The following is a 25,579-nucleotide window of genomic DNA, read 5'->3' as shown; positions in this document are numbered from 1 at the left end:
GGTAAGGGAAAGAAGTCCAAGAAGGGGCCTATGAGTCGGACCAAGCAGAAATGGAAACATAAGACACAAGATAAGGACATGAGCAAAGTGAGATGCTCTGCTTACTATAAAATGGGGCACCACGCCTTTCACTGTCCCAACACGAAGGGGAAGAAGAAGAACATTGCGGCTTCTGTGGAGATAGAAGAGTTCCCTTAATTTGATAGAGAGTTTTCTATGGTGGTGAGCCTTGTCACAGATTTATCCTCTAGTGTGTGGCACCTAGACAATGGAGCTTAATGCCACGTGAACGATGTTAGAGAGCACTTCACAAATTTGGTTGTGAGAGACATAGATCATAAGGTAGTGTTGGGTGATGACTTTACAGTTGGAGCAAGTGGTGTGGGGATTGTAGTCTTTCAGAAGGAGTCACATTCTCCCTTGAAAGTGACAGAGGCCCTATGTGTTCCAGGGATGAAGAAGAACCTTATTTCCATATCTGCTATTGAGGATAGAGGATATGTAGTGGTTTTCTATGATGGACAAGTCCTCATGCATCTCAAGGGATCAAACATCATTTCGGTGAAAGTGATTTAGATCCGCTTTGGGAAGTGATACGAAGTCATGTTTTAGTCGACACTATGTGAGCTATGACATAGGAGGATGGGAGTGGGACACTTGCGTCACGGGGCTTTGCGCATTTTGAGGGAGATAGTTACAAGTGGACCAATGTTTGGCATAAAGCATCATGATGTGTGCAGGGGGTGTGTTTTGGGAAAGTACACCAAGACAACCTTTCTGGGCAGTGACAACAACATGAGTGATATCTTAGACTTGATTCATTCAAATCTATGTGGTCCTATGTCTTCATCTTCTTTGAGTGGATATTTATATTAGTCACTTTCATCGATGACTACTCTAGGAAGACTTGGATCTTTTTTAGGTCTTCAAGAGGTTCTGAGAGGTCAATGCTCTTGTGGAGTACCAAATAGGGTGGAAGATCAAGGTCCTGAGGTTTGACAATGGGGGGGCTTACACCTCCCATGAATTTATATGTTTTTGTGCTAGTGCAAGCATCAAGAGAGAGTTGATAGTTCCTTACACCCCACAACAAAATGGGGGTGCTGAAAGGAAGAACATGGCCATAATTGGGGCTGCGAGAGCCATGTTACATGATCAGGGGTTACCATTCTTCTTATGGACAAAGGCATGAAACATTCTAGTATATCTACAGAATAAGAGTCCACATAGAATGTTGGGGAGCAAGACTCTTGTGGTGGTTTTCACTGGGAGGAAGCCAAAGGTGGGGTACTTTAGGATTTTTGGGTGTGTTACATATTCACATGTCCCTTTAGAGAAGAGGACAAAGCTGGAGCCCACGACAGAGAAGGGAATTTTTTTTGGGTACAATGAGACCTCAAAGGCTTATTAGATCTATATTCTAGCCTTGAGGAAGGTGGTGGTGGTGAGGCAAGGTGTGAGGTTCAAGGAGGAGCGAGCCTTGAGGAGGTCGAAAGATTTGGGTCATGTAGAGCAGCAAAGTGCATAAAAGAGTAGTGCATAATAGGGAGGTTCACCATAGGGTCCAAGATCACAAGGGTCTGGTGGTTCACAGGCTCTAGGGGTGATGAGTCCACAGGTTATGGGTACAACGAGCATTTTTTCCCAGAGTACAAGTTCCATGCAAACCATAGGGGCACCATCATCAGGAGTACTAATTATAGAGGAGGATATACTTGCCCTAGTTCAAAAGGCTACTTCAGGGAAGAGGAAGCCTAAATGGCTTTGTGATACCTTGTAGGAAGCCTAGGGGACAGTGGGAAAGCCCAAGTGGTCAGTTAGGGAGAGCAGACCACTTGAGAGGTTGGGTAGCTATTTGGCTATGTGAAGATCGAGCCATTTAGCTGTGAGGAGGTTGTAGGCCAACAGGTCTGGAGGGATGCAATGCTGGAAGAGTGCTTCCATCATGAGGTGAGGGAGAGGGAAAACTTTTCTCGAGTGTCACAAAGGGAATAGGGGGTGTGCAACAACTTGAAACTCCCCACACAAGTAACCACCGATTGACTTTCTCTCCCTGATTCTGCAACTTATCCAACTCCTTTGGTCACGTTCCATGCTCCCCTCCTCAACAATCACTGGTGGGGCTTTCTTACTTTATGGAAAATAAGTGAAAGTGGATGGTTATTTAAATCACTGGAAAGTTTTAGTCCCGATCAAAAAGGTAAAATCCAGTTACATGATATGACTAGCTCCCCAGCCCAGTTACCATATATATTTAGGCACCTTCCTTCATTTCTCTTCTATCCATCTTGCCCTTCCTTTGAAGTACCTCTCTTAAGAACACTGTGTGGGATATTGTGTCTAGGTTGAAGGGAAATTAGTTGTGATTTAAAGATGACTCTACAAGATCAAATGTGTTGTGGATGGTAGCATCAAGAAGTACAATGTTTATTTTGTGGCAGATGGGTTCTCACAGGTAGAGGGAGTTGACTGTGATGAGACCTTTGCACCTATGGCTTGGTAAACTTTGATTTGAGTAGTGATCTCCATTGCAGTAGAGATGGGTTGGAAGATCCATTAGATGGATGCGAAGACCACTTTTCTTAATGGGATTAGCCAGGAGGAAGTATATATCGAGCAACCACAGAGCTTTGAGATGCATGGGAGAGATTCTCATGTATGTTGACTGAAGAAGGCCTTGTATGGGTTGAAGCAAGCACGAAGAGCGTGGTATTTGCAAATCGATTCCTACTTGCAATAAATGAATTTTGAGAAGAGCGTTGTGGATTCGAACTTATATTACATTGTGGTTGGCGAGAATCTGCTCATTCTTCTACTGTATGTAGATGATTTGTTTATTACAGGAGGAAAAAAATTCATTGAGCACTACAAGAGACACATTGTTTTAGAATTCAAGATGATTGATATAGGATTGATGTACTATTTTTGGGGATTGGAGATTTGGCAGGAGGATGGGCATATCTTCTTGGGATAGGGCAAGTATGCAGTGGACATATTGAGGAGTTTTCATATGGAGGATTGCAGGCCCATGACCACACTTATGATTACAAATTGGAAGAAGCTACATGCTTCTAATTTTGAGTTGGTAGATCTCACTTTATATTGCCAGTTGATCAGTTCGATGATGTATTTGGACAATACCAGACCAAATATTGTTTCGCAGTCAATACATTGAGTCAAACTCATATTGGAGCTTAAGAGGGTGCATTGGGTGGTTATGAAACATGTGTTGTGGTACCTATAAGGCACAATGGATTATGGTCTGGACTCTGGACTATATCTAGGGGAATGGAGTTAGGTTGACTGGGTACACAAACTTGGATTGGGTAGGTAGTGATAGTGACAAGAAGAGTACATTAGGTTGTTGTTTCATGTTGGATTCGATGGTAGTGTCATGGTTTAGAAGGAAACAAAGATCAGTGGCACTGAGTTTTGCAGAGGTGAAGTATATGGTAGCTAGTGAGGTTAGTTGTGAGGCGATTTGGATTTGCATGATGTTGTATGGCTTATTTGGTCAGTAGTTGAGACCCACTATGATCTATTGTGATAATCAAAGTTGTGTCAAACTCACGAAGAATTAGTATTATATGACAGGTCAAAGCATATTGACATCACATGCAACTTCATCCAGGATTATCTTAAGAGAGGAGTAGTGAAGGTAGAGTACATAACCATTGATGAGTAGGTTGCAAACTTTTTCATGAACTCCTTGCCAAGGGGCAAGCATGTCTACTTCAGGGACAAGATGAAAGTGGTGAGAAACACCTTCCTTGGTAAGAGGGAGTGTTAAGAAATGGTACGAAGGAAGTGTTTCGTAGTGCTTTGTGCCTAGCCTAGGAAAAGTGGCAAGGTGAACCCCTTGTGAAAAAACAACTTTATTTATAAAGTGATTTTATAAGGCTAGAAAGTGGCTTTTTCTATTTAAGTACTAAAAGTGACTACATAAAATTTGAGTGGATTAAGTGATTTTAAAAAATGGCTTCTTCTAAAAGTGACTTAAGTCATGTCAATGAGAGATTAAGTCACAACTGTTGATCTTGATGACAAGATTTAATCATGGGCATTGAGATCAAGGATTAGTGGTTTTAGTAATTAATGAGTTTAAGGAGAAGGGGGAGCGAAGAGACATGGTTTTTTAATTCTTCATGAGATTTGGAGAAGAGGAGAGCCAAGGGAGAAGTTTAGTAGAGAAGGGAAAAGTACAATAGGTACTACGTAAAGATAATAGCCAGGCAACAAGAATTCCAAGGTAGAGAACATGCACATTATTTGAGGCAAGGACAACATTATTTTTGAGGCATTTGGGTTGCATTTATTGCAGAGAGGAGGCATGAAATCTAAGGCTGTTTGAGGGTGGCTAAGCATTGTTTATTTGAGGTTGTTAGAGCTTGATTGTTGAGGCAGTTTGAGGCTTGTAATTGAAGGCAACTTGTGGGCATGAATTTCTAGGAGCAAGCTGTTGATTTTTTGAGTGTGAAGGGCATGAAAATAAAGACAGCTAGTTTAGGAATTCAAGGAACAACTACAACATTTTCTCTAGGGAAATTTTGGGCACAAATTTCAAGGGAGATAAGTGGATTTAATTGTTGTTATTATATGTTGTAAAATTCTTCAATAAAAAATAAAATCTCTCTCTCTCTCTCTCTCTCTCTCTCTTTCATTGGTTTTCCCTTCGGGGTTTTTCTAGGGTCTTTGGACCAAAAATCATTGTGTTAAATTTGTGTGATTGTTGCATTTATTCTTATAGATAAAGTGAAAGAGTAGAGTAGGCTTATGTGTTTCATGTTTTAGCAAATATCCGTGTTTAAAAACAATAGCAATTTTCTATGTTGGGTTGGGCATTAAATTGATATGATTCCTAAAACTAAAATTGGGTTGGGCCTACAATTTTTCTACAAATAATGAGATGCATTTGATAGTGTAGGTGGAGATTTGTTGGGGCCGTGGGTGGTTACACTAATTAACTTATTAAAAAGTTTATTAGATCTATCATATAATAAGACAAATAAAAAGCTAGCATAGATTGATCTTAACACTAGATTTCTTAAAATCAAGAGGTTCACACATTATTTAAATACCTCAGTGATGAAGAGATCCTGGTTAAGATGAACCTATGCTAGTACTAAACTGTTAAGTCCTCTTACTTTGTTGACCATGGGATGTTTGCGCATGTATCATGACAAAGGTCGTTTAGCAACATTATGCATTCCATTTTGCAATCACGTATTGTTATCTCAAACGCATGATGTTATGTTCACTAAGTTTCTACTTAAAAGGACGCCGGAAGTCAAGAAGGAATATAATTTTTTCATCGACTATGGGCACTTTGCCATTCCCTGCCTAAAATATTTTGGTGGCTAAGGTTGTACCTGCATTTCTACCTCCTCTCCATTTTTTGATTGGATGTTAATACAATTGAATGGTTGTGGAGGCATACCTCCACAAATTTTCAAATAACTTTATTTTGTTCCATTTACTATAAGATTTGTTGGAGGTTTCAATGTTCATTCAGGTTCCCAAACCAGAAATGTATGTCTCTTTACATGTAGACTTTGTGCCCACATTCTCCAACCTCTTAAACTAGATTCAACCTACAGATTACTTCCTTATTTATGGTGCTCCCTTCAACTATTGGTAACAAGAGTCAGATTGATGAATTTGGATTAGTATGGATATGAGGGACCATCCCCCTTCCCTACATACCTTAAATACATTGATATAATAGATCTCTTACCAGCAGGTAGACAAGAGCAACCAGACATTAGCGACAACTTACCTCTTTTAATGTAATGTGTAATCCAGCTCTTCCCTTGGATCTTTCTTAGGACACCATTTTATCTTGTTTTCTTCTTTCAACCGTGGATGTTAGGAGACATAGATCAAGTGGACCATGATTAATACCTAGATCCTTTCCCTCTGTACTTCCACCTCTTGTTGTGGTTGACTATACTTGGAGTTTAGGATTTTCCATGTTTTAGCATGGATCTTAGGATTTACTTTTCTTTTTTGCTCATTATATAGGTGACATACTAGTACTCCATACTTTGTATTGAACCCTTCACTCAACAATCCCATTGACCTATTTTGTGGTCCTCCGTTGGACATCAATACAATTAGCTTATCTTTATCCACTGTAAAATTTATTTTGGTTGATTTTTTTCATTTTTGCTTTTCCAAAGAAATCTTTTCATGCCATAGTATCATCTCCTATCAGATTCAATAGCTGTCCTTGGTGGTTCATGCTATATCTTAACAATTTACTTATGTTATTGGGTTCCCCCTTTCAATCCATCTTTTTCTTCTACATTAATTTTTTTTGAGGATTTTTTTTACATTATTTGTACACAAGATCCCTCTTTTATTTTGCATAGAAAAAATCATAATTTTATTAGTGGATAACAAAATAACATTTTATTGGCATTCATAACACCTTTCAAAAATGGGTGTTACAAGGGTATACCTCCCCATTACAACATGAACACTATTCACTCTTTCAAACAAGTATTTTAAGGAGCTTGTATTTCTCTTTGCATAGTCTGAGCCCATAGGCTTTTAATATTATAAAGTTCAATGATTTAGATCCATAAAATTAAAATATAGAAAAGGATTTCACCAACAAGTCCAAACATAATTTTAAAAATCGGCCGGTCTGAATTGGAAACCTGTCAAATTGGCTAGTTAGATAGGTTCATCCTTTTACTTAAATTTTTAACATTACCATGAATTGACTCGAGATGTTGAGAGTGGTTTCGACCTCTTTGGATTTCATATGCAGAAATTAGAATTTTAGATCTCACTCAAAATCCAACAGACTCAGGGTTTCAGGATTTGGGGGATTACAATGTTTCCATTTGATTTTGTCATGTGTGAGGGTATGGGATTGGCATTTGATGAAGAGCATGAAGCCATTTATTTTCCTTGATGTTGGTGGTATTGATTTTTGAACTCCTCTACCATGGCCTTAACAAAAGTATACCCTTCATTGAAAGCAAAATAATTGGTTCGACATGCTAAGCTTTTTTGACCATATTATAAGGTTGAGGAGATGAACCCTTCACTCAAACCAAAATCATTAGTTAGGCATATTAAACTTTTTCAATTTCTACTATATTTTAAGCTTGAGGAATCCAAGTTTGAAGACTTTGAGCTAGATGATGTTTATGTAGCTCTTCTTGATGATCCCATTTTTAGTAGTGGCGAATCAATGATGAATTTGATGAGTGATCATGTTGATCAATGATTTGTAGTAGGCTATTGGCCTTAACAAAAGTATACCCTTCATTGAAAGCAAAATAATTGGTTCGACATGCTAAGCTTTTTTGACCATATTATAAGGTTGAGGAGATGAACCCTTCACTCAAACCAAATCATTAGTTAGGCATATTAAACTTTTTCAATTTCTACTATATTTTAAGCTTGAGGAATCCAAGTTTGAAGACTTTTAGCTAGATGATGTTTATGTAGTGGCGAATTAATGATGAGTTTGATGAGTGATCATGTTGATCAATGATTTGTAGTAGGCTATTGGCCCAATAACTTGTAACATTGTTTTTGAACTCTAGAGGCCACTTGGAGCCTCATTAATTATGTATTTTGCTGTTGATATGTATTTCACTTTGTGCCATTTTCATGTAATCACCCTTACATGGTATGCAGACTAGCAAACTTTGCATGTTTGGTCTCTAATAGTTTGGAATTATGGTTTGAAATCTTAATTTTTTTTTTCCAGTAAAATTATTATTTTATGTGTTTTTTTCTTATCCGATTCATTGAATCTTGCTTGATGTGGTTCTGCTTCAAATCTTGGATAGATAGGTGGCTTGTTCAAAACTCTGTTTTTGTTTTTAGAACTATGGCTCCAAACATGAAACAATCTTTTTAAAAGGGCCTAGATCTAATTCAACAAGGCAGTCCTCTTGGTCCTACCAGATGTGCCAGGCACTTGGAGCCATTTGCAAGTCTTCCTTGACAAAGCATCTACCAATATAGTTCTTTATAAAAGACACAGATGGAAGATTAAATCTATCTTAAACAAATTGGAGTTCCTACTCAACCACACCCAAGCAATGATAACATGAAGAGAGCCTCATATGGGTTTAATGAAACATTGCCATGCCAATTCTCGAGAGTCATTTATAGACAAACCTTTATGTAATTTTTTTATACAAACAACGCCTTCCACTTCCACACACATTCAATATAAAATAGGGAACTAACAAGTGTAAGGAAGATTCATCAAATGCCTTATAGAGACCAAATCTTCTAGGACCCTATTGGCTTTCTCTTTGAATGAAGGTCTGTGTTACTCTATCCCTAAGAATAAACCACATAAATATTCTTGATTTGAGGGGACATTTGGGTTTCAATATTTTTTTGATCTGCCACTGTAGCATATGTTCCTTCTCTAATCACCTTATATTCTAGGTAGGAGTATATTTATCGCTTCTAATAGAATTTTGAGGCCAAACGAATCTCATTAGCGTTCTCTTTTATCCTTGCATAATTGCTACTTAGTATTGCTAAATAATCATTCCACATTTGACCTTCAAAATAATTAAAGCCAAGTGTCGGAAGTCATCCAACCTTGCCTCTAAATTCTAGATGAATTTGGGTGAATCACTCGAGAGAAAAATTATCCCCTATCTCTAAGGGCAGGTACTATGTTTCTTATAAATGGTTCCATCCCCAACCTTCCAAACTAACCAATTTCCTATCAAGGACAAGGACAAAACAATCGTCTTCAATATTATTGGGACGTTTTGCAAGACTTGACAGGAACTCTGATGCATTCTTCCATAGAAAGAGGTTCAATATACCACCATTCCTTCCTTTTTATGATCCTCTATTAGATTTCCTGTGAACTTGACATTTGTTATTGAATTCCTAGCAAAATATTGATTTGCAAAATAAATACACAACTATGTTCCTTATCCAAATTTAATGGAAGCAAATTTAAATAACCAATCTCAATCACAATGACACAAATAGATTTCTACACAACAAGTTTTTCATTAAAGCAAAATCCAAATTTGTGTGTCTCGTCCTAGGATAATGGCCCAATTGAGAAAATATAGGATACAACAACTCGTATATGATCCAATAGATTTGCCCTAGGTCGGTGCTTAATCTCTTTTGTAGATTTAGATCTCCAGCATCTCTGCGCAACCTCGGACCCAACACACTACTCGTTTAGATGTTGCTCTCAATCTTATGTTGCTATATAATGTGCCTTTCTCCTCTCCAAAACCTCACTTTTATAACTTTGCATTGAGCTAAATCTATAACCCTAACCCTAATCTCAAAGTGATTAATGTTCGAGATTAGATCTCGCCTCACTTGAAATCAATGAGTAAGATTAAAAATTACCAAAGTAAATTACTTTACTTTTCATAGGTTTCTTTTAGCTCAATAAGCCAACATACTAATATGTTGTATTTTCCTAAGTTAGACTTATGCTAAGTTACATTAGCAACTTGCTCACATTTGGGCAAGTGTTGTAAGGAGAATATGGGCAAATTTTGCATGCCTAGACACAAGGCCTGTGTAGAAGTACTTGCTTGAGCTACAAAAATCAACACTCCGTCTTAGTGAGGGAGGTGGTTTTGGAAGAAATTGCTCCACCTGGGTCCATCTCTAGTCCCACCATATCATTCGCTGTTGTAACCTCTCTCTCTGAACTATAAGACTTCCCTGCTGCTTGCTTTGGAATTTGCACTAATGATTTGAAGATTTGTTGCTCCTAGGAGGTCTGAGCATCCATCAATGTTAGCGCTCAAACAACTGGTTTTGACAGATTTGGAAGAGGCCTCCTGTCCATCTTCCATATTAGAAAATTGAGTCGTCGGTTCCAACTAAATTTTTAGAGCTTCTTGCACGATATTTTTCACTAACATTGATCCCTGATCCAAGATCCTCTTGGATCTACCTACAGGTGGTCTTGCAGGTCGAATAACTTACCCTTCTAGACACCAAACCTCAATAGTGTGTTTGAGGTAGCTCCCTATAAATGTGTGAATACTTGTTCTTTTTGGGACACATCATCATACCCTTTATCTTCTAGAGTTGAAACTGAGAGCAAATTCATCTTCAACTCCAGGACATATAACACATCTGCCACCTCTGGAGATCCTCTTGATTCTAGCTGGAATGACGCTGTTCCAACTCCTTTCACTGCATGTATGGTACTCATACCAACTTTGACATGCATGTGTGCATTTGTCTTTGAAAGAATGAACATTTCTCTCATTCTTGTAATATGGCAAGATGCTCTACTATCCATGAACCATGCATTGGTGTCCACAAATTGGGCACTTTTAAGACTAGTGTCTGTAAGACAAGCAACCACTAATGAGAACTCAAATTTTGTTATAATGTTTTAATATTTGCTAATGTTGCAACTTGTGCTTTCCCTTTGTCTTTCTTTTTGTTTGGACATTGGCTTGCATAATCCCCTGTTGGGAGATTTTCTCCTACTATGACTCCTTTAATGAAGGTACCCCATCACTTTGTGTACTCATTCAAAGTTGTCCTTACCAATTTTAGGTTTGACACTTTCTCCCCCTATTGCAAAAAGCTCATCTTGTACTTGAGATATTTGGGTGAGATAAGAGGAAACTGTATCAGACTTGGACATCTTAGTGCCTTGAGTTTCTTTCAACATCATTTTCTGGTTCTGGTTGTTGCTTTGGTATAGCTTGGTCAATGCCTCCCACATTTCTTTGGTGGCTTTCTTTTCAGATATATGAGGAATAATATGATCCTTCACTCTGTTTGAGATAATCCTTTTGGTTTTCATGTCCTTTTTCTTATGGGCGACCAAAAGTGTTGCATCAGCAGGACAAATCTAAGTTTGTTCTACAAACTTCTAGATTTCGTACTTCTCTAACACCAACACAATTCTTTGTTTTCGGATATTGTAGTTAGACCATCCAAACAATCTTCAAACTTTAGTCCAATAGCCATCTCTCTCCAATTGATCAAACCCTTTGCCAAAAGCAATTTTTCTTGATGAAGAAGAAAAATGTTCTTTGAGTCTACCTGCTGGTGCATACCTCTACGCCATAAGCCGTGGCATTGCACTGATCTAGTCACACATCTCTGACAAATTGCCACCATGTTGACCTCTGATGCAGTGTCTCACAACAACCAGTCGATCGATTGTCACTCCCTTTGCTTTGCAATCAGTTGGCCTTGGCAGTTGTTCGTTGCCTCGACAGTTGGTCTGCTGCTCCATGGCTATGACCTAGCAACTTGTGCCTTCCTAGTACCTTAGCTATTCGCTGATCCTCGATACCTATTGTTGGTCAATGACTGCACACTCTTACAAATTGCTGTAGCGACTGCCTCTCGACTTTTTCTGTTGTTGCTGTCACGACTTATCCTTACTAGCTTGTCTGTTGTCACGACTCATGGTTGTGCATCCGTGCTGGCCACCTCCTCATGTCGCGTTCCTATTTGGTTTGTACTATTGGTCGGTTGAGCCTTTTTATGCCCCTCGCTAGCTTTGCAATTTTGCCTAGCTTGGTTCTCAAAACTCAATCGATTACTGATTGGGTCTACTCCCTTTGTGATAGTCGGTTGATTTATGTTCCTCATTGCTGCTTGACTTAGCTGCCATTGAATCGTGGTTCTGATAGCCCACTAAGGGTGTCAACCACCTAGTTCACCTTATTTATTTGTCCCTTTTTTTAAAAATTTCGTCCCTAAAAACATCTTCAATTGTTTTGTTGTTTTCAGCCCCTCTCAATCTTTTTTTTTTTGGTTTTTTAATTTTTAATTTATTGTTTTTAATTTTTAATTTTATTAGTATCTTTGCACGATTGTGGCCACACCTAGCTCAATGATCTTGTACATGACTTCAGAATTTTTTGCTTTGATACCATGTTAGATTTCCCACAAATCCGTTGCAATTTTGAGATCAATTTTCTTTAGAGTTTTTACTTTGATACCATGTATGATTTGCTAATCTAGCACTTGATATGTTGAATAAATACATAGCTCGGTTCCTAACACAAATTCAATGAAAGCAAATTTAAAGAACCGATCTCAATCACAATGTTTCAAACAAATTTCCGCCCAACAAGGTTTTCATTAAAACAAAATGCAAACTTATGTGGGCTCCCATCTTGGGATAATGGCCCAATTGAGAAAACACAGAATATAATAACTTGGATATGATCCAAAAGATTTGCCCTAGGTTGGTGCTCGACCTCTCTTGCAGCTCTAGATCTCCAAACTCTCTGCATTACCTTGGATCCAACACACCACTCATTGAGATGCTGCTCTCAATCTTATGTTGCTATAGTGTGCCTTTCTCTTCTCCTCAACCTTGCTCTTATAATTTTACATTGAGCTAAATCCCTAACCCTAACCCTAATCTCAAAGTGATTAATGTTTGAGATTAGATTTCACCTCACTTGAGATCAACGACTAAGATCAAAACTTACTGTAAATTACTTTACTTTTCCTAGGTTTCTTTTAGCTCAATAAGTGAACGTATTAATATGTACTTTTTCTAAGTTAAACTTAGACTAAGTTACATTAGCAACTTGCTCACTTGAGCAAGTGTTCTATGGAGAATGTGGCCGACTTCAATGTGGCTAGACATAAGGCCTGTACAGAAGTCCCTGCTCGAGCTACAAAAGTCAACATCCTCCAAGCATATTTAGCTGCATTAACTTTTGAAAAGGCATGCATGTTCTTTATGCTGCAACCAGCTAGTGCCTTTGGTGTAGCTTTTTGCAAAGGCATGTGCATTCTTTACACTGCAACCACTTTGTGGCTTTGGTGTAGCTATCTTTTTCAAATGTGTTCATGGGAAGGCCTTTTTGTTTTAATCTTCCATGATTCCATCCATAGGAACCTAAAACTTGTATTTCCTTATTCGTTCCAAAACCCATTTAGGAACAAAAGATAGTGAAATCCGATACACGGTTGGATTTCAATATTGATTTGACTAGTACTAATCTGCTGCACTTGGGCAAGCACTTATAAAGACAGTATTTTCTCCACATTGGGGATAATCCATTCTCACTGCTTCTTTGTATAATCATATGGCTTTAAGGTAAAACCTAAGTATTTAATGCTAAACCTAAGTATTTAATGGTAAAACCTAAATTGGGGATCTGGGAACCTATTTAAGATAAGCTCTTTATATTTCTCGGAAATCCCCATTAAAGATATGGAAGTTTTCCCAATATTTATTTACATGCCTGTTGCTGAAGAGTAGATGTCTAGAATCTTCTTACGCTTACAGGCATCCTTGCAAGATCCATTGGTAAACAGTAGGATACCATCAACAAGTAGCAAATATAACAGACCAGGTCTGAATAAATTTGAGGCTGAGCCATTAATGAACACCATAAATGGTATTGATGAGACACAAGGTGTTACCCAATTAACAAATTATAGATTTAAACTAAAATGAATCAATGCAAAGGAATATGTAGAGGCAACTCACTCTGTCATAGGTTTTGGATATGGTTACCATTGCAGATAGTTTTTCAACTGTTTATAGAATAAAATGCTTTCTGAGGTGCCCCACAACTTGATTTGACGGTGTCCACAGATGTTAGAGCTGTACCTCCAAACAGTTGTTTTCTACACAAATTTCCCACAAGTTGTCCTGTATGGAAAATCTTGTCCCCAGAAGTGAAATTTTAAGTTTGTCACAAACAAAGCAATCTGTGATCTTTGGTCCTAGTACATTGATTTCGTAAGAAAATCACCTCTATATCCTGGACCCCTATTAACCTTTTAAGATGCAACGAAGTTTATATTTATAGGTTTTAAATTTTATTTTTTCTTTTTTAATATTTTTGGGGTTTTGGGCTTTTAATTCTTTTATTTTTGGGTTTATGGGTTTATTGGTATAAAATGAGGGTACATTGGTAAAGATTCTCATAAGTAGGCTTACCACACTGTAGGTAATTTTACCAATTTCTTTACTACTGATTATTTTCTGTAATAGGTCATTTCATTAAAAGATAATGTGTTTCCTCTATAGTGTTATATATTTAAACAAAATGGAATTCTATGTTTTCAGTTCTTAATGGAGTTAACTTTTTGGCATTGAGATTTGATATTGGCTCCTCTGTTTTCTGTAATGGCAGATAATACCAGAAAAATGTAAGTATAGCATATTGTCAACAAAAATAGAGGTGCGTTTGGCTAAGGCCGAGCCAATCAATTGGACATCTTTGGAATATGACAAAAAGCAGGCTGTACCGCAGAAACCAAATATTTTTTCAGGTTAGCCTATAATTTTACATTTACTTTCTCGCAGTGGATATGAAAGATTTGTCGTCGGAATCCCTTATTTCTTTTAAGCTTTTAAGCGCATGTAACGGTTTTTATAAACAAACAAATACAATTGCCTTATGATAAAGGGCACATGTTCAAGCCATAACTTCATTCTTTCAGGATAAGGACAGATACAGGTAGTGTGGTGATAGCAGTTTGTAGTTAGAGTAGTGAGTTAATAGCAGGTTGATGTGGCAGTCCTTGTTTTTACATTAACGAACTTAGAATAGTGGGTTATTAGCAAAGTTGAAGTGGCGGTCCTCGTTTTTATATTAACTACAAGTAAAAATCCTTTGGCAAAAATGCTCATGTTGTTTATTCCATTATACAAATTCTATTGGTTGAGTGGAATTAAAGGCTACATTATAGACGAGGATGTTCTCCTTAGCTCTTTAGGTTCGTAAAATGGTGAAGCCTAACTGTTCTACGTTTTTTCCCTTTTGTTGAAATCTGGTGATATAATTCTTGGTGAGATCACCATTTTTCGTTGTTTGAAATGTATTTTTGAATGTTTGAAATGCATTTTTGAATGCATAAATGGATTCTGAGCCCAAAAAATTCCTTGAGGAATGAATAACTCAAATATTTCATTCTAACAATTTTAAAATTTTTGGTCAGATTTTAGGAAAAGTCATCGGAAAATATGCTTGGAAAGGGCAAAAATGTAAAATGTTTAGACTATAATTTCATGAAATATGTGGTTAGAAGTTAGGTGTATAACATTAAAAGTGTTTTGATGGGAAAGAAAACCTGCAATAAAGGGAAGCAGGGTCCCTCTGGAATAGTGTTATTATGGTGCATGGTGGTATAATGTGTCCAGTACTAGCTCCAAAGTTGACGTCAAGGTGTTCTAAGAACACAATGTTGCATTCAAACCATGGCCTTTTACCATCACAGTCTTTTAACGAAGCAAACTCATTAGAAGGTTGTATCACGGAGAAATTTGCATCGTCACTGATCAGATATTTTATATTATCATTTTACCCTTACCGATTGTAATGTAATTTTATCATTATACCTTCACAGAATTAGGAAGCATGGTTGGTTGTTTGTGACATTTCATCGTCACAAAATTAGGTCAATGGGACTATGATAGTACAAGTAGTGATTGTGTGGAAAATTGGACTGTAAAAACATCTCCTAAACCAATTCTAGAACAAGAAAGATATTAAGAACTAACAAGCTACAAAGTAGGTGCTAAGTACCAGGCTTAGTGAGAGTAGGAGGATGTGTTGGTACAATAAGAATGCTAGAAACTGAAAATCTTGGTACTGAATAAAAAGAGACGATGTCAAAGGTTGCTTGATCTGGTGGCTGAGGACCCACTGAGGTGGCCAAGATGTGGGCTTGCCATCGAAGTTGTCAAGCACTGTGTTGTTCAATGATATATCCACTGGAGAGTGACCGGGGCTGTCGATATGATCCTAGGGGAGCACACAAGTATGGATTTGATGTCTCTTGAACGAAAGTTCTAATCGGCCAGATCTAATGTGTCAGAATGCTGGACGTAATTATCTGGCATAGTAGGGGAAGGTTTCCAGACTTTCATTATCCTCCTAGAGTGAATGTTAGACCAGATATATTCACGAAACCTGTTTTCACAATTTTCTGGAATGGGCATACAGGGTATTTATACCAGAGTTGGACTTGTCATTTCTGATTTCCTCCTTTGAAAAGGAGGCTGCTTCCTGCTATGATCAGTTGTATATATGTCAGATGTATATTTCCTGACAAGAATGTTGGATGTTTCTGCCAGATGTTGTATGTCTGATGTTTGGTCAGTTGATAGCCAACCGTGAAAATCCAACACAGTACATATCTGGCATAGTAGGGGAAGGTTTCCAGACTTTCATTATTATCCTAGAGTGAATGTTAAACCAGATCTTCAAGAAATCTGTTTTCACAATTTTCCAGAATGGGCAAACAGGGTATTTATACTAGAGTTGGACTTGTCACTTCTGATTTCCTCCTTTGAAAAGGAGGAGGCTTCCTGCTTTGATCAGTTGTAAATATGTCAGATGTATATTTCCTGACATGAATGTTGGATGTTTCTGCCAGATGTTTTTGTAAGTCTGATGTTTGGTCAGTTGATAGCCAACTGTGAAAATCCAACACAGTACATATCTGGCATAGTAGGGGAAGGTTTCCAGACTTACATTATCATCCTAGAGTGAATGTTAAACCAGATATTCAAGAAATCTGTTTTCACAATTTTCCGGAATGGGCAAACAGGGTATTTATACCAGAGTTAGACTTGTCACTTCTGATTTCCTCCATTGAAAAGGAGGCGGCTTCCTGCTTTGATCAGTTGTATATATGTCAGATGTATATTTCCTGACATGAATGTTGGATGTTTCTGCCAGATGTCTTTGTATGTCTGATGTTTGGTCAGTTGATAGCTAACTGTGAGAATCCAACACAGTACATATCATTTTACTGTTAGACTAACATAGACAAATTCTCTTCCTTCTTAGGTAGTATTTATATGTTTTTAAGCAACTGTGATATTTGGAGCAACAAGAGGATTCGTCTGCCTTTTCACATATCGTTTCATTTATTACCTCATTTGCACTTTTTTGGTTGTGTACGTAGATAGATGAATGATAAAGTATAACTGGTTGATGGTTGGAAGGTTTCTTATTGTCGATTTACTTGCACATAAGGTAGCGACAACTTGATTTGTTTTAAACAAATTTTGTGATTTACTACTCCTGTTAGTCATAGGTTTAGAGCATAAAGTATCAAATACCAATCATCCAAAGATTCACCTCCCTACTGAACAGCAACGACAAATTCCTAAAGATTTCCCTTTTCATACTTTAAAACGTTGTCTTGCTTTTTTCTATGCTGACCGTTGTTGTGTTCTATACCCCTCTTCAGGTATTCTTCCTTATGGTAATAACATCTCAATTTTTTGAAACTAGTTACCTGTAGTAGCCTTTATTGCTCTTCCACTTTATCAGTGTGTGCGAAACTTGCTATTTCCTTCTTGATGATAGCTTGCCATTGCCTTTGAATTTGGCAACAAAACTCACTCTAAAGCTTTATCACGACCTCTTGTACTGCATGGAATGAGGCTTATTAAGTTTTGTGGATACTCATTAACCTTCGCTCCGGAACACACACATCTGCAACAGCTGGTATCAGTGGAAGCATTTCATTGGTAAATTATATCTCTATTATCATTACTGATTCCCAATTTTTGGATCATAGTCTTCCAACTCCTTGGGCATCTGGACTTTACACTCTGTTTCCATTCACGCTCACACTCCCATGAAGTGTAGGCCAGTTGCTTTGTCTGGGGTTTAGTTTCTATGAGATCCTAGGTACAAATTTCATGAGGCGGCTTTGAGAGTGGGAGCAAACTGTGGGGAATAAAACTGTCCCAGTGGCTGGTCAGGTTTGACCGAGATTCACACAATTCTGGTGACAGTGTTCCACAATTGGGCAGATTGTTCTTTCATCTAACATTGGGGCTAGTTCCTGCCTAGGCTCAGCCTAGCTCAGAGAAAAAAAATTAGAGAGAGAGAGCTTCCTCTTTTCAAAATGAGGTTAATGTGCCCAGATTCTCAATGAGGTAAATGTATGCAGATATGTATATATATATATATATACACACACACTAGCTTTTGCTTCTCACAATGAGGTTAGCGTGCCCAGATTTAGCATTTACAATGAACCACTAGCTGTGAGTGTGGGGTATCTATTCTTGCTAAAGTTTACGACATGCGCTCATATATATATATATATATATATAACACTAGTTTTTTCCTTTTCACAATGAGGTTAACGTGCCCAAATTTAACATTTAGGAGGAATCATTAGCATTACAATTTGGCTGCCCTTGGTTAAGCAGCTGTGAGTGCGGGGTATCTATTCTTGCCAAAGTTGTTTAGGACATGTGCTTGCCTCCAACCACTGTTTGGTCATCGATAAGCACTAATGTGTCACTTTGGGGGACTTGCAACCACTGTTTGGTGCATCGATAAGCACTAATGTGTGACTTTTGGGGACTTAAACCTTGGTGGGAGCAATATATTGTGCCCATGAATTCTTGGAGTCTAAGAGAATATCAGTGATGTAGATTTGTCATTTTAAATTCTTACAAAAAAACTGATCAAGGATAATGTACCCATGGATTTATTTTCAAGTTAAGGGCACAACAGTAATGTAGATTTGCAGTTTTAATTACAAACACCAAATCCAAGCACAGGAGCCACACTTTGTTTTCCAAGACTACTTTCTTGCTGTTGGTGGTTCTTTTCTTAAATTTTTAGATAACCATCCAATCTTCTTTTATTTGCTAAGCAACATGTGTCTGTCAATAGTAAATACCTTTCCAAACAGTTGGACACTGCCCCTGAACATGGCCCTTGAGTAATTGCAGAGTACTACTTGTAATCTTACAACCTGATGTAAAACTGTGATCAACTTTGTGGAATCTGCTGATTGCATGTATGCTGATCTGCTATGTTTATTATGGCCCCACTAATCACATGTATGCACAGTCTATCTGTTAACTCGTGAGCTGCGAACCATTATGTCTGCCTGTTGTTACTGGCCATGTTGGCTGTTCCTGCACTTGTGTCTGAATGTCATTTGTTCTTTGCAGTATGCTTTCAACTGTAACTGATGCTGTTGTTTTAGCCTGGTGCGAGCTACCCAAACTTACACTGTTATGCCGCACTGCAATTGAAACTGTCACGCTGCAAGATCGCTAACATTACTGTCGGACAAGATGTCACGCCGGCTTTCGGCATTAATTTATATGTTGAGTTTTCAATCTGCCTACCATTGTCTGGACTTACCATTAATCTGCTATTCTCTGCTGTCTTCTTTGCTGACTGACACCAAGCTGTCTCGCGTGGATGATTTAAGATTAAACTGTATATATAATTTAGTTTGCTTCGTCCTTTAATATATATAAAGGACGGAGCTAACTAAATTACATAGTTTGATCATTATATGTATATACCGTCCCTCTATTCTTCCTTCTTTACAGCGTTGACTTAAAATAGGGCTGTTCAAAAGAGTGTTGCATGGGATCATTTCAGGGTTTCCTGCTTGCACTCCTGGGTTTTCCTGATTATTGACCACTCCTAATAGGTGTACAGAGTGCTCATTTCCTCCCATTTTATTTTTTGGGAAGGACTGTTTCTCGTTTATGTTCTACTTGCTCCTTGCTCTCGCTCCCAGCATTCCTCTACTCGTTTCCTGCTCTCCCTCCCGGCTTTGCTTTGTTTGTTCCTTTGCAACACTGTTTCAAAGCCTATACTAGAACATAATGCCTATCCAGCTAGTTGATAAGGGCATTTGCAAACCTTGGGCGAAGTCTGACTTGAGGGCTACCTTCCTACATCAGAGTATCGATCCACCAAAAAATCAAAGATAAGCAGAGGGAGGAGGGAGGCTTGACTTTCCACGATACTTGTTTTTTGCAGAAAAAATAAATATTTTGCATTGAAAAAAGAATGCTAAAATAACACATTTGGAATCCAAAAAATTGTATAATTGAGCATTCCATATGTCAAAAATGCCATGAACCATGTTATGAAGTTGCTAATAAATGAACATCAACCATAGATTTAAAACTCGGACTTGGACTCGGAACTAACTGAGGGTCAACTCCAGCTCGAACTCCGTCTCGGTATCAACTCAGACTAGTTGATTCCAATGACTCGGTCTTTGTAACAAGTATTAAATATTTAATTTTAATGAAAAATCATATTTTTAAAGATTTTCATTTTCATGTTTTCAAATTCAAAGCATTAGAATAATAGAGAGAAGACAACACTTGATCAAAGCATGCTCATGAATATATCTATTGTATCAAAATGGCAGAGTGCACTGTTTAATAAAAAAATACATGTAATATGTAGAGATCAGAATAAAACACAACCAATGCTGCTCCAAAAACCAACCTCTCAATGCTGCTCCAAAGATCGCCCAAGAACCTCCTCAAAGCTGCTCCAAAAGCCAACTCCAACTGCTCTATACTTCTCACAAATGCTCACATAAATGCAATGAGATAGTTGTGAAGAAATATGAGGGGGTTGAGTCACCTTTATAAGCGTGGGAGAAGGGTAGAGGGGTTAGGAAATAGTTTAAACAAAAAAATAAATTGATTTCAAGTTTGCCTAGCCTGCCTTTTTTTCCTGCTGCCAAGACCGACTGGTTTAAGTCGAGCTCGGTCGGTCTGACCGCTCCATTGCTGAACCGGATAATTGACCTAATCGGTCCGGGCAGGGGTATGGCTCAGTCGATCAGGCTGATTCTGAGTCAGACCGGCCCAGTTTTAAAACTATGACATCAACAAACCAGGCCAATTTCAAATCTGAAATCGATTCAAAGCTTGCTCCAAGATGTTGTAGGTATTATTCTGCAAAATGTGTTGACCTTTTTTCACAACTTTGCTCCAAAACTTTTGTGGGGATTTGGTAGCATTGTTACTATTTCATGGTTTTTCATCTAGCTGATTCATGACGTACATGTCTGGCCATGTGAGTGTGTTTTTGTAAAGTGAACTGCATATTTTATCAAAATCCTCACTTGAACTTTGATGCGCTAATTGTTAGTCATTACAACCTGACACACGAAGTTTCTCCATGCATGATGAATATTAGGTTCAGTTTGTTACTCTTGAGAGTGATTTGGACACTAAAGTGATGCCTCAGTTTACTCTTGGTCTAACTTATGTAACGTTTTTCCTTGCTATATACATTTTTCCTTCAGCTTTTGGACAGTTAACATCATTGAGTTGGATTGCAGGAACTGAAATTCAGAGAACCACATACCCATCTTCAAACACAAAAGCTCGTAGAGATTGGGATAAGCTTGAAGCTCAAGTAAAGAAAGAGGTCTGAATTTTCCCAATTATTTCTCTTTTTGTGGCTCTTTTATATTTTTTGGGAACCGTGCTTTTTGAAGCTAGTAGATATTTACAGAGTACACTGATCGCTCTGCAGGAAAAGGATGAGAAATTGGAAGGTGATGCAGCTCTTAATAAACTTTTCCGGGATATTTACCAGGATGCAGACGAGGATACAAGGAGGGCTATGCAGAAATCCTTCGTAAGAGCTTATTCCAAGTGAAATGACGAACAACATTTGAAAGCTATAAATAATTACGTGCCACAATTTACTAATTTCTGACCCATTGTTTTCTGCAGATAGAGTCGAATGGCACCGTTCTCTCCACAAATTGGAAAGAAGTAGGTGCTAAGCATGTTGATGGCAGCCCCCCCCAGGGCATGGAAATGAAGAAGTGGGAAATTTAACAACTTGCATCTAAGATTTAATCAGTGTATCATGAAATCTATTCGAATTTCTGCTTGCTCTAATTTTGTAATGTGGTATATAGGTGAAATGTGGGTAGTCATATGTCATTACCGGGTGGCTAGTCCAAAGCTGGGCGAGGGAAAAGATTTTCATAATTCATTGAATGTCTCCGGAAGATTTCGACATGTGGGCTTGTGGGCTTGCCTTGTTTGAAATTTTTTCTGTTTTGCTGTTAGCATTAACCAGATCATCTCTCATATGACAGCAATCAGACGCTCGGACAAAACTGCAAAATTTGATAATCCAAATGTGCCTGTAAGATTTTATTGGAAATTCAGTGTCTTCCCACGCTGGTATATCACTTAATCTGTGTAACATTAAGGGCCTGCTTGGGCTAAGCCATGTTAGGATCCTTCATTTCTTATTAAATTATTCCCTTTTGAGGTTCAGTAACATGTTTCCTACTTAACGTAATTGTAATACACAACTCTAGTGTATTGTAATACACAACTCTAGTGTATTGTAATCATATTCAGTCAATATCCGAAGTCCAGAACACTACAGTATCGTTCTGTTGTTATTGGTTTTCAAGTTCCAATTCTTGTTTATATTTCTCAACAAGCAATCCCCTGATTTATAATATCAATTTGGATGATGATGTATTGTTATTATATATTTCATTATTTATTTGTCGCAGGCTAAGACTTCTTTGCCTTAGAGCGGTGCTCTATATTTTTAGAACAAATGCTATTCGTGTTTAATGTACGAGGCACAGCTGGGTTCACATATATGAAGTCACTATTGCACCATAGGAAATATACTTTTTAAATAAATAATTTTATTACAACAATATTCAAGCCGCACGATTTAGGACTAATATTATGTTCCGCTAGGATTTGAAGGACGACAAATTTAGTTATTTTGAATTGTTTTTTGTGTCCTTGCCTCGTGGACATGAAAATAATTTCTTTCTTATAAGTTTTGCAATAAGAGGACGGTAATTACTCTTTTCTAGTAATTACCAGTTCATAAATATCAGCTCTCTAAAAGTGGGCAGAGTTGAGCTTTCTGTTCATTTCACTTCTAAAGATGAGCACGATTATAACAAGCGCTGCGTGGTGCTCAGTAGTCCCTGCCCCAAACTGCAAAATTTGAATAAGCCACGGCACATGGAACCAACTATTCAGCAAACCAAAATATTGAGCTCACTACCAATTTGCTTGTAGTAGGGTACAAATTGGTAATTATGCCTAGTTGATTGTTTTCTTTTCCAACCAAGAAGAGTATTTGTATGGTATAATTCAGCGCTTGGTTCACAGCAAATACATAATTCTGCGCTTGGTTCGCAGCAAATACATAATTGTGTGTTTAGTTCACAACAAATACATTAGGCATTACCGGGTTTTCATAAATAAATTTCAATGGTTTTATTTCCCATAGGAATATGTGATATGTGATTTTCCTTGAGGAGAATATATCTGAGCAACAAAAAGAGGGCTTTTATAAAGGAATATTTTACAAAATCGCTCAAACAAAACACAATTTACAACACATGTTACTATTTGATTAGAAAATCTTTCGTGACCAAATTTTCTGCTGCTGTCCCTGAAAGGTTCATTTAAATTTGGTCAATTAATCGCTGTAAGAGCGCTTTTGTAGGCTTAGGTTTTTGATTTGGTCGTTAAGCTCCTTAGGCACTTTTCTTGGGTCTCCCAATTTTCCGTTTTTAAATTTTCTTATATCAACCAATTTAACTCTATTTTTTAATAAATTTCATCTGCCATGGGGAATTTATCTTTAATTTGTTTACTCCCCTTGTTAGCCACAAAACATTGAGTAGACACTTCCAGTCATGGCAGACTCTCTTAACACTGCATCATTTAGTTGAAGGCTCCCTCCAAAAGGAAAAATTTTCCCGCCTTCGACTAGATGATGCAGTGTTAAGAGAGTCTGCCATGACTGAAAGTGTCTACTCGATGTTTTGTGGCTAACAAAAGTCCTGGTTAGAGATCATATATTTCTTTCATAATTATTTGTCAAATGACTAAGACCCCTTGAGTACTTGAACAATTCTCCTCTTCAGGGCTACAAAGTACCTTTCACCTCTTTCCACCTCTAATGATGCCAAGTTGGTTGTTATGCGTTAAATGGACACCTATTTTCATACATACAGTGTACAATTGGTAATGGAAGCAGGCTACAATAGATGCTTATGGCAAATGGATTGTTACGTGCTAAATGGACCTTAATTTCCATGTATGCAGTGTACAATTAGTAATTGGTGCCAAGATGATGTTGACTCAAATAACAATGTCGCATTATCAACTGCTCCCTCTAATGGAAAGATATTGTTATAGTAGCCTGAGTTGTAATTGACAATCTATTGAAAAATCTTTCGAATATAGTTGAAGTGGCAATTAACAAATCTATTTTAAGGTCCACGTTAACCCCGCTTACCCAATGCATACGAAGTTTGCTGAAACATCATACCATGCAAGATTCACTTCTCAGCGACTTGATTGCCATAGTTTTAAAATACGTTTAGAAAGATTCTTTCCAAACAATCCATGCACATTGATTGCCTTACTTTTAAAAGTACGTTTAGAAAGATTCTTTCCAAACAAACAATCCATGCACATCGGGGGTTGGTTGCACAACCCTGTCGAATGGGCTTGTCTTCATCCACAATGATTGTAAATTGGATTGAAAAGCAAATTGTATATTGGATTAGATTAAAATGTAAATGAGCTAATAAGAGATGAGTTAGATAGGCCAGTAAGGAAATAATAAATATGTTTATTTATTTATTTCAAAAATACCCACTTTCACTTTGACTTCACATTGCCTATGGTAGTGTTGTTTATAATTAAACTTAAGTTAAATGTCATAGTTAGAATTTGACTTCACATTGCCTATGTTAGTGTTGTTTACGATTAAACTTAAACTAAATGTCATAGTCAATTTTTAATTGTATCATTTTTATTAATGCGAACAATATTATATACAAAAATAGTGGTGATATTTGAGATTCCAATTCTGAGTTTCTTTCTTATTTTAATTGTTCAAATATCTCTATTTACATATTTTTACCCAATCCTCGAGGATTATGTGTCTAACATTCTCCCCCTTAATTTAAGGGGTGTTTGTGAGTCTAAGAATTATTCTGAATATTTCAAACTTTTCTCTTCTTAGTGCCTTGGTGAAGTTGCTTGCAATTTGCTCATTTGTGGAACAATGTTGTAAGCGAATAGCCTTGGCCTCCACATGATGTCAAATAAAATGACACTTTGTGGTGATATATTTGGTTCAATCATGGCATTAGGGATTTTTGGCCAATTTAATCGCAGAAATATTATTGATCAGAAAAGCAGAGTTTACTTGTTTTTCTTACAAATCTTCAAGACATTTTTTGAGCCACACAATCTCCTTGGTTCTCTGTATGCCACATATTCTACCTCTGTTGCAGAATTTATTGGAACTGATTGTTTGCATGACCTCCATGAGGCAACTCTTAATCCAAGCTGACGGAAACACGAGGTGGGGGTGAATTAGTATATATATATATATATAAATTAATTTTGCACTTACGAAACATTAAATAACATTAGCACCAAATAAAATCACATACACAAAACAATCAACGTCACATCACATAAATAGTACACAACAAATTTTTCGTGGAATTTCAATGTGAGAGAAAACCACATAATGCTTTCTAATATATTTGATGAGTACAATAATTTAATGACACCAATTGAAGGGAAACACCAACTCCCTAATACTCAGTTAGAGAAGCATTTAGGTTTATTAGGAAGCACCAACTCTCGGAAAGGATGCACCAACACCTTGTTAGCATCCGTTTGCTGCCTTAACACCACCTTGCCACTGTGAAGCTTTCTTAGTCACAAACTTGAAAGAGGCTTCAATCTCCGCCTTGCACTACTCTACCACCCTGAAGATAGAAAATAAACAAAATTTGTGAGCTACCAAGGATAATGATC

At 37.5% G+C, this 25,579-nt stretch overlaps 1 protein-coding gene across 2 annotated transcripts in view; it reads left to right on the top strand.

Moving 5' to 3' along the window:
• The window catches only part of LOC149161377 (protein SGT1 homolog A-like), a 40,064-nt gene extending 18,037 nt beyond the window's left edge, over positions 1 to 22,027 (top strand). The window contains exons 7-11 of one of the 2 annotated variants that reach the window (XM_089436978.1): positions 14,112 to 14,250; positions 21,070 to 21,158; positions 21,267 to 21,371; positions 21,470 to 21,564; positions 21,661 to 22,027. In XM_089436978.1, the coding sequence (XP_089293104.1) occupies positions 14,112 to 14,250; positions 21,070 to 21,158; positions 21,267 to 21,371; positions 21,470 to 21,564; positions 21,661 to 21,664 (432 nt within the window). In that variant the 3' untranslated portion in view covers positions 21,665 to 22,027. Of the gene's footprint in view, positions 1 to 14,111; positions 14,251 to 21,069; positions 21,159 to 21,266; positions 21,372 to 21,469 lie in introns of both variants that reach the window. The other variant, XM_089436977.1, reaches the window with a different exon arrangement.
• The last annotated feature ends 3,552 nt before the right edge of the window (positions 22,028 to 25,579 follow it).

The sequence above is a fragment of the Pinus tabuliformis genome, chromosome 5_2 (genome assembly GCF_031772625.1).
Source record: "Pinus tabuliformis cultivar Carrire ecotype Pingquan chromosome 5_2, CPIR1, whole genome shotgun sequence".
Taxonomy (NCBI): domain Eukaryota; kingdom Viridiplantae; phylum Streptophyta; class Pinopsida; order Pinales; family Pinaceae; genus Pinus; species Pinus tabuliformis.
This window is presented reverse-complemented; position numbering and strand designations above follow the sequence as displayed.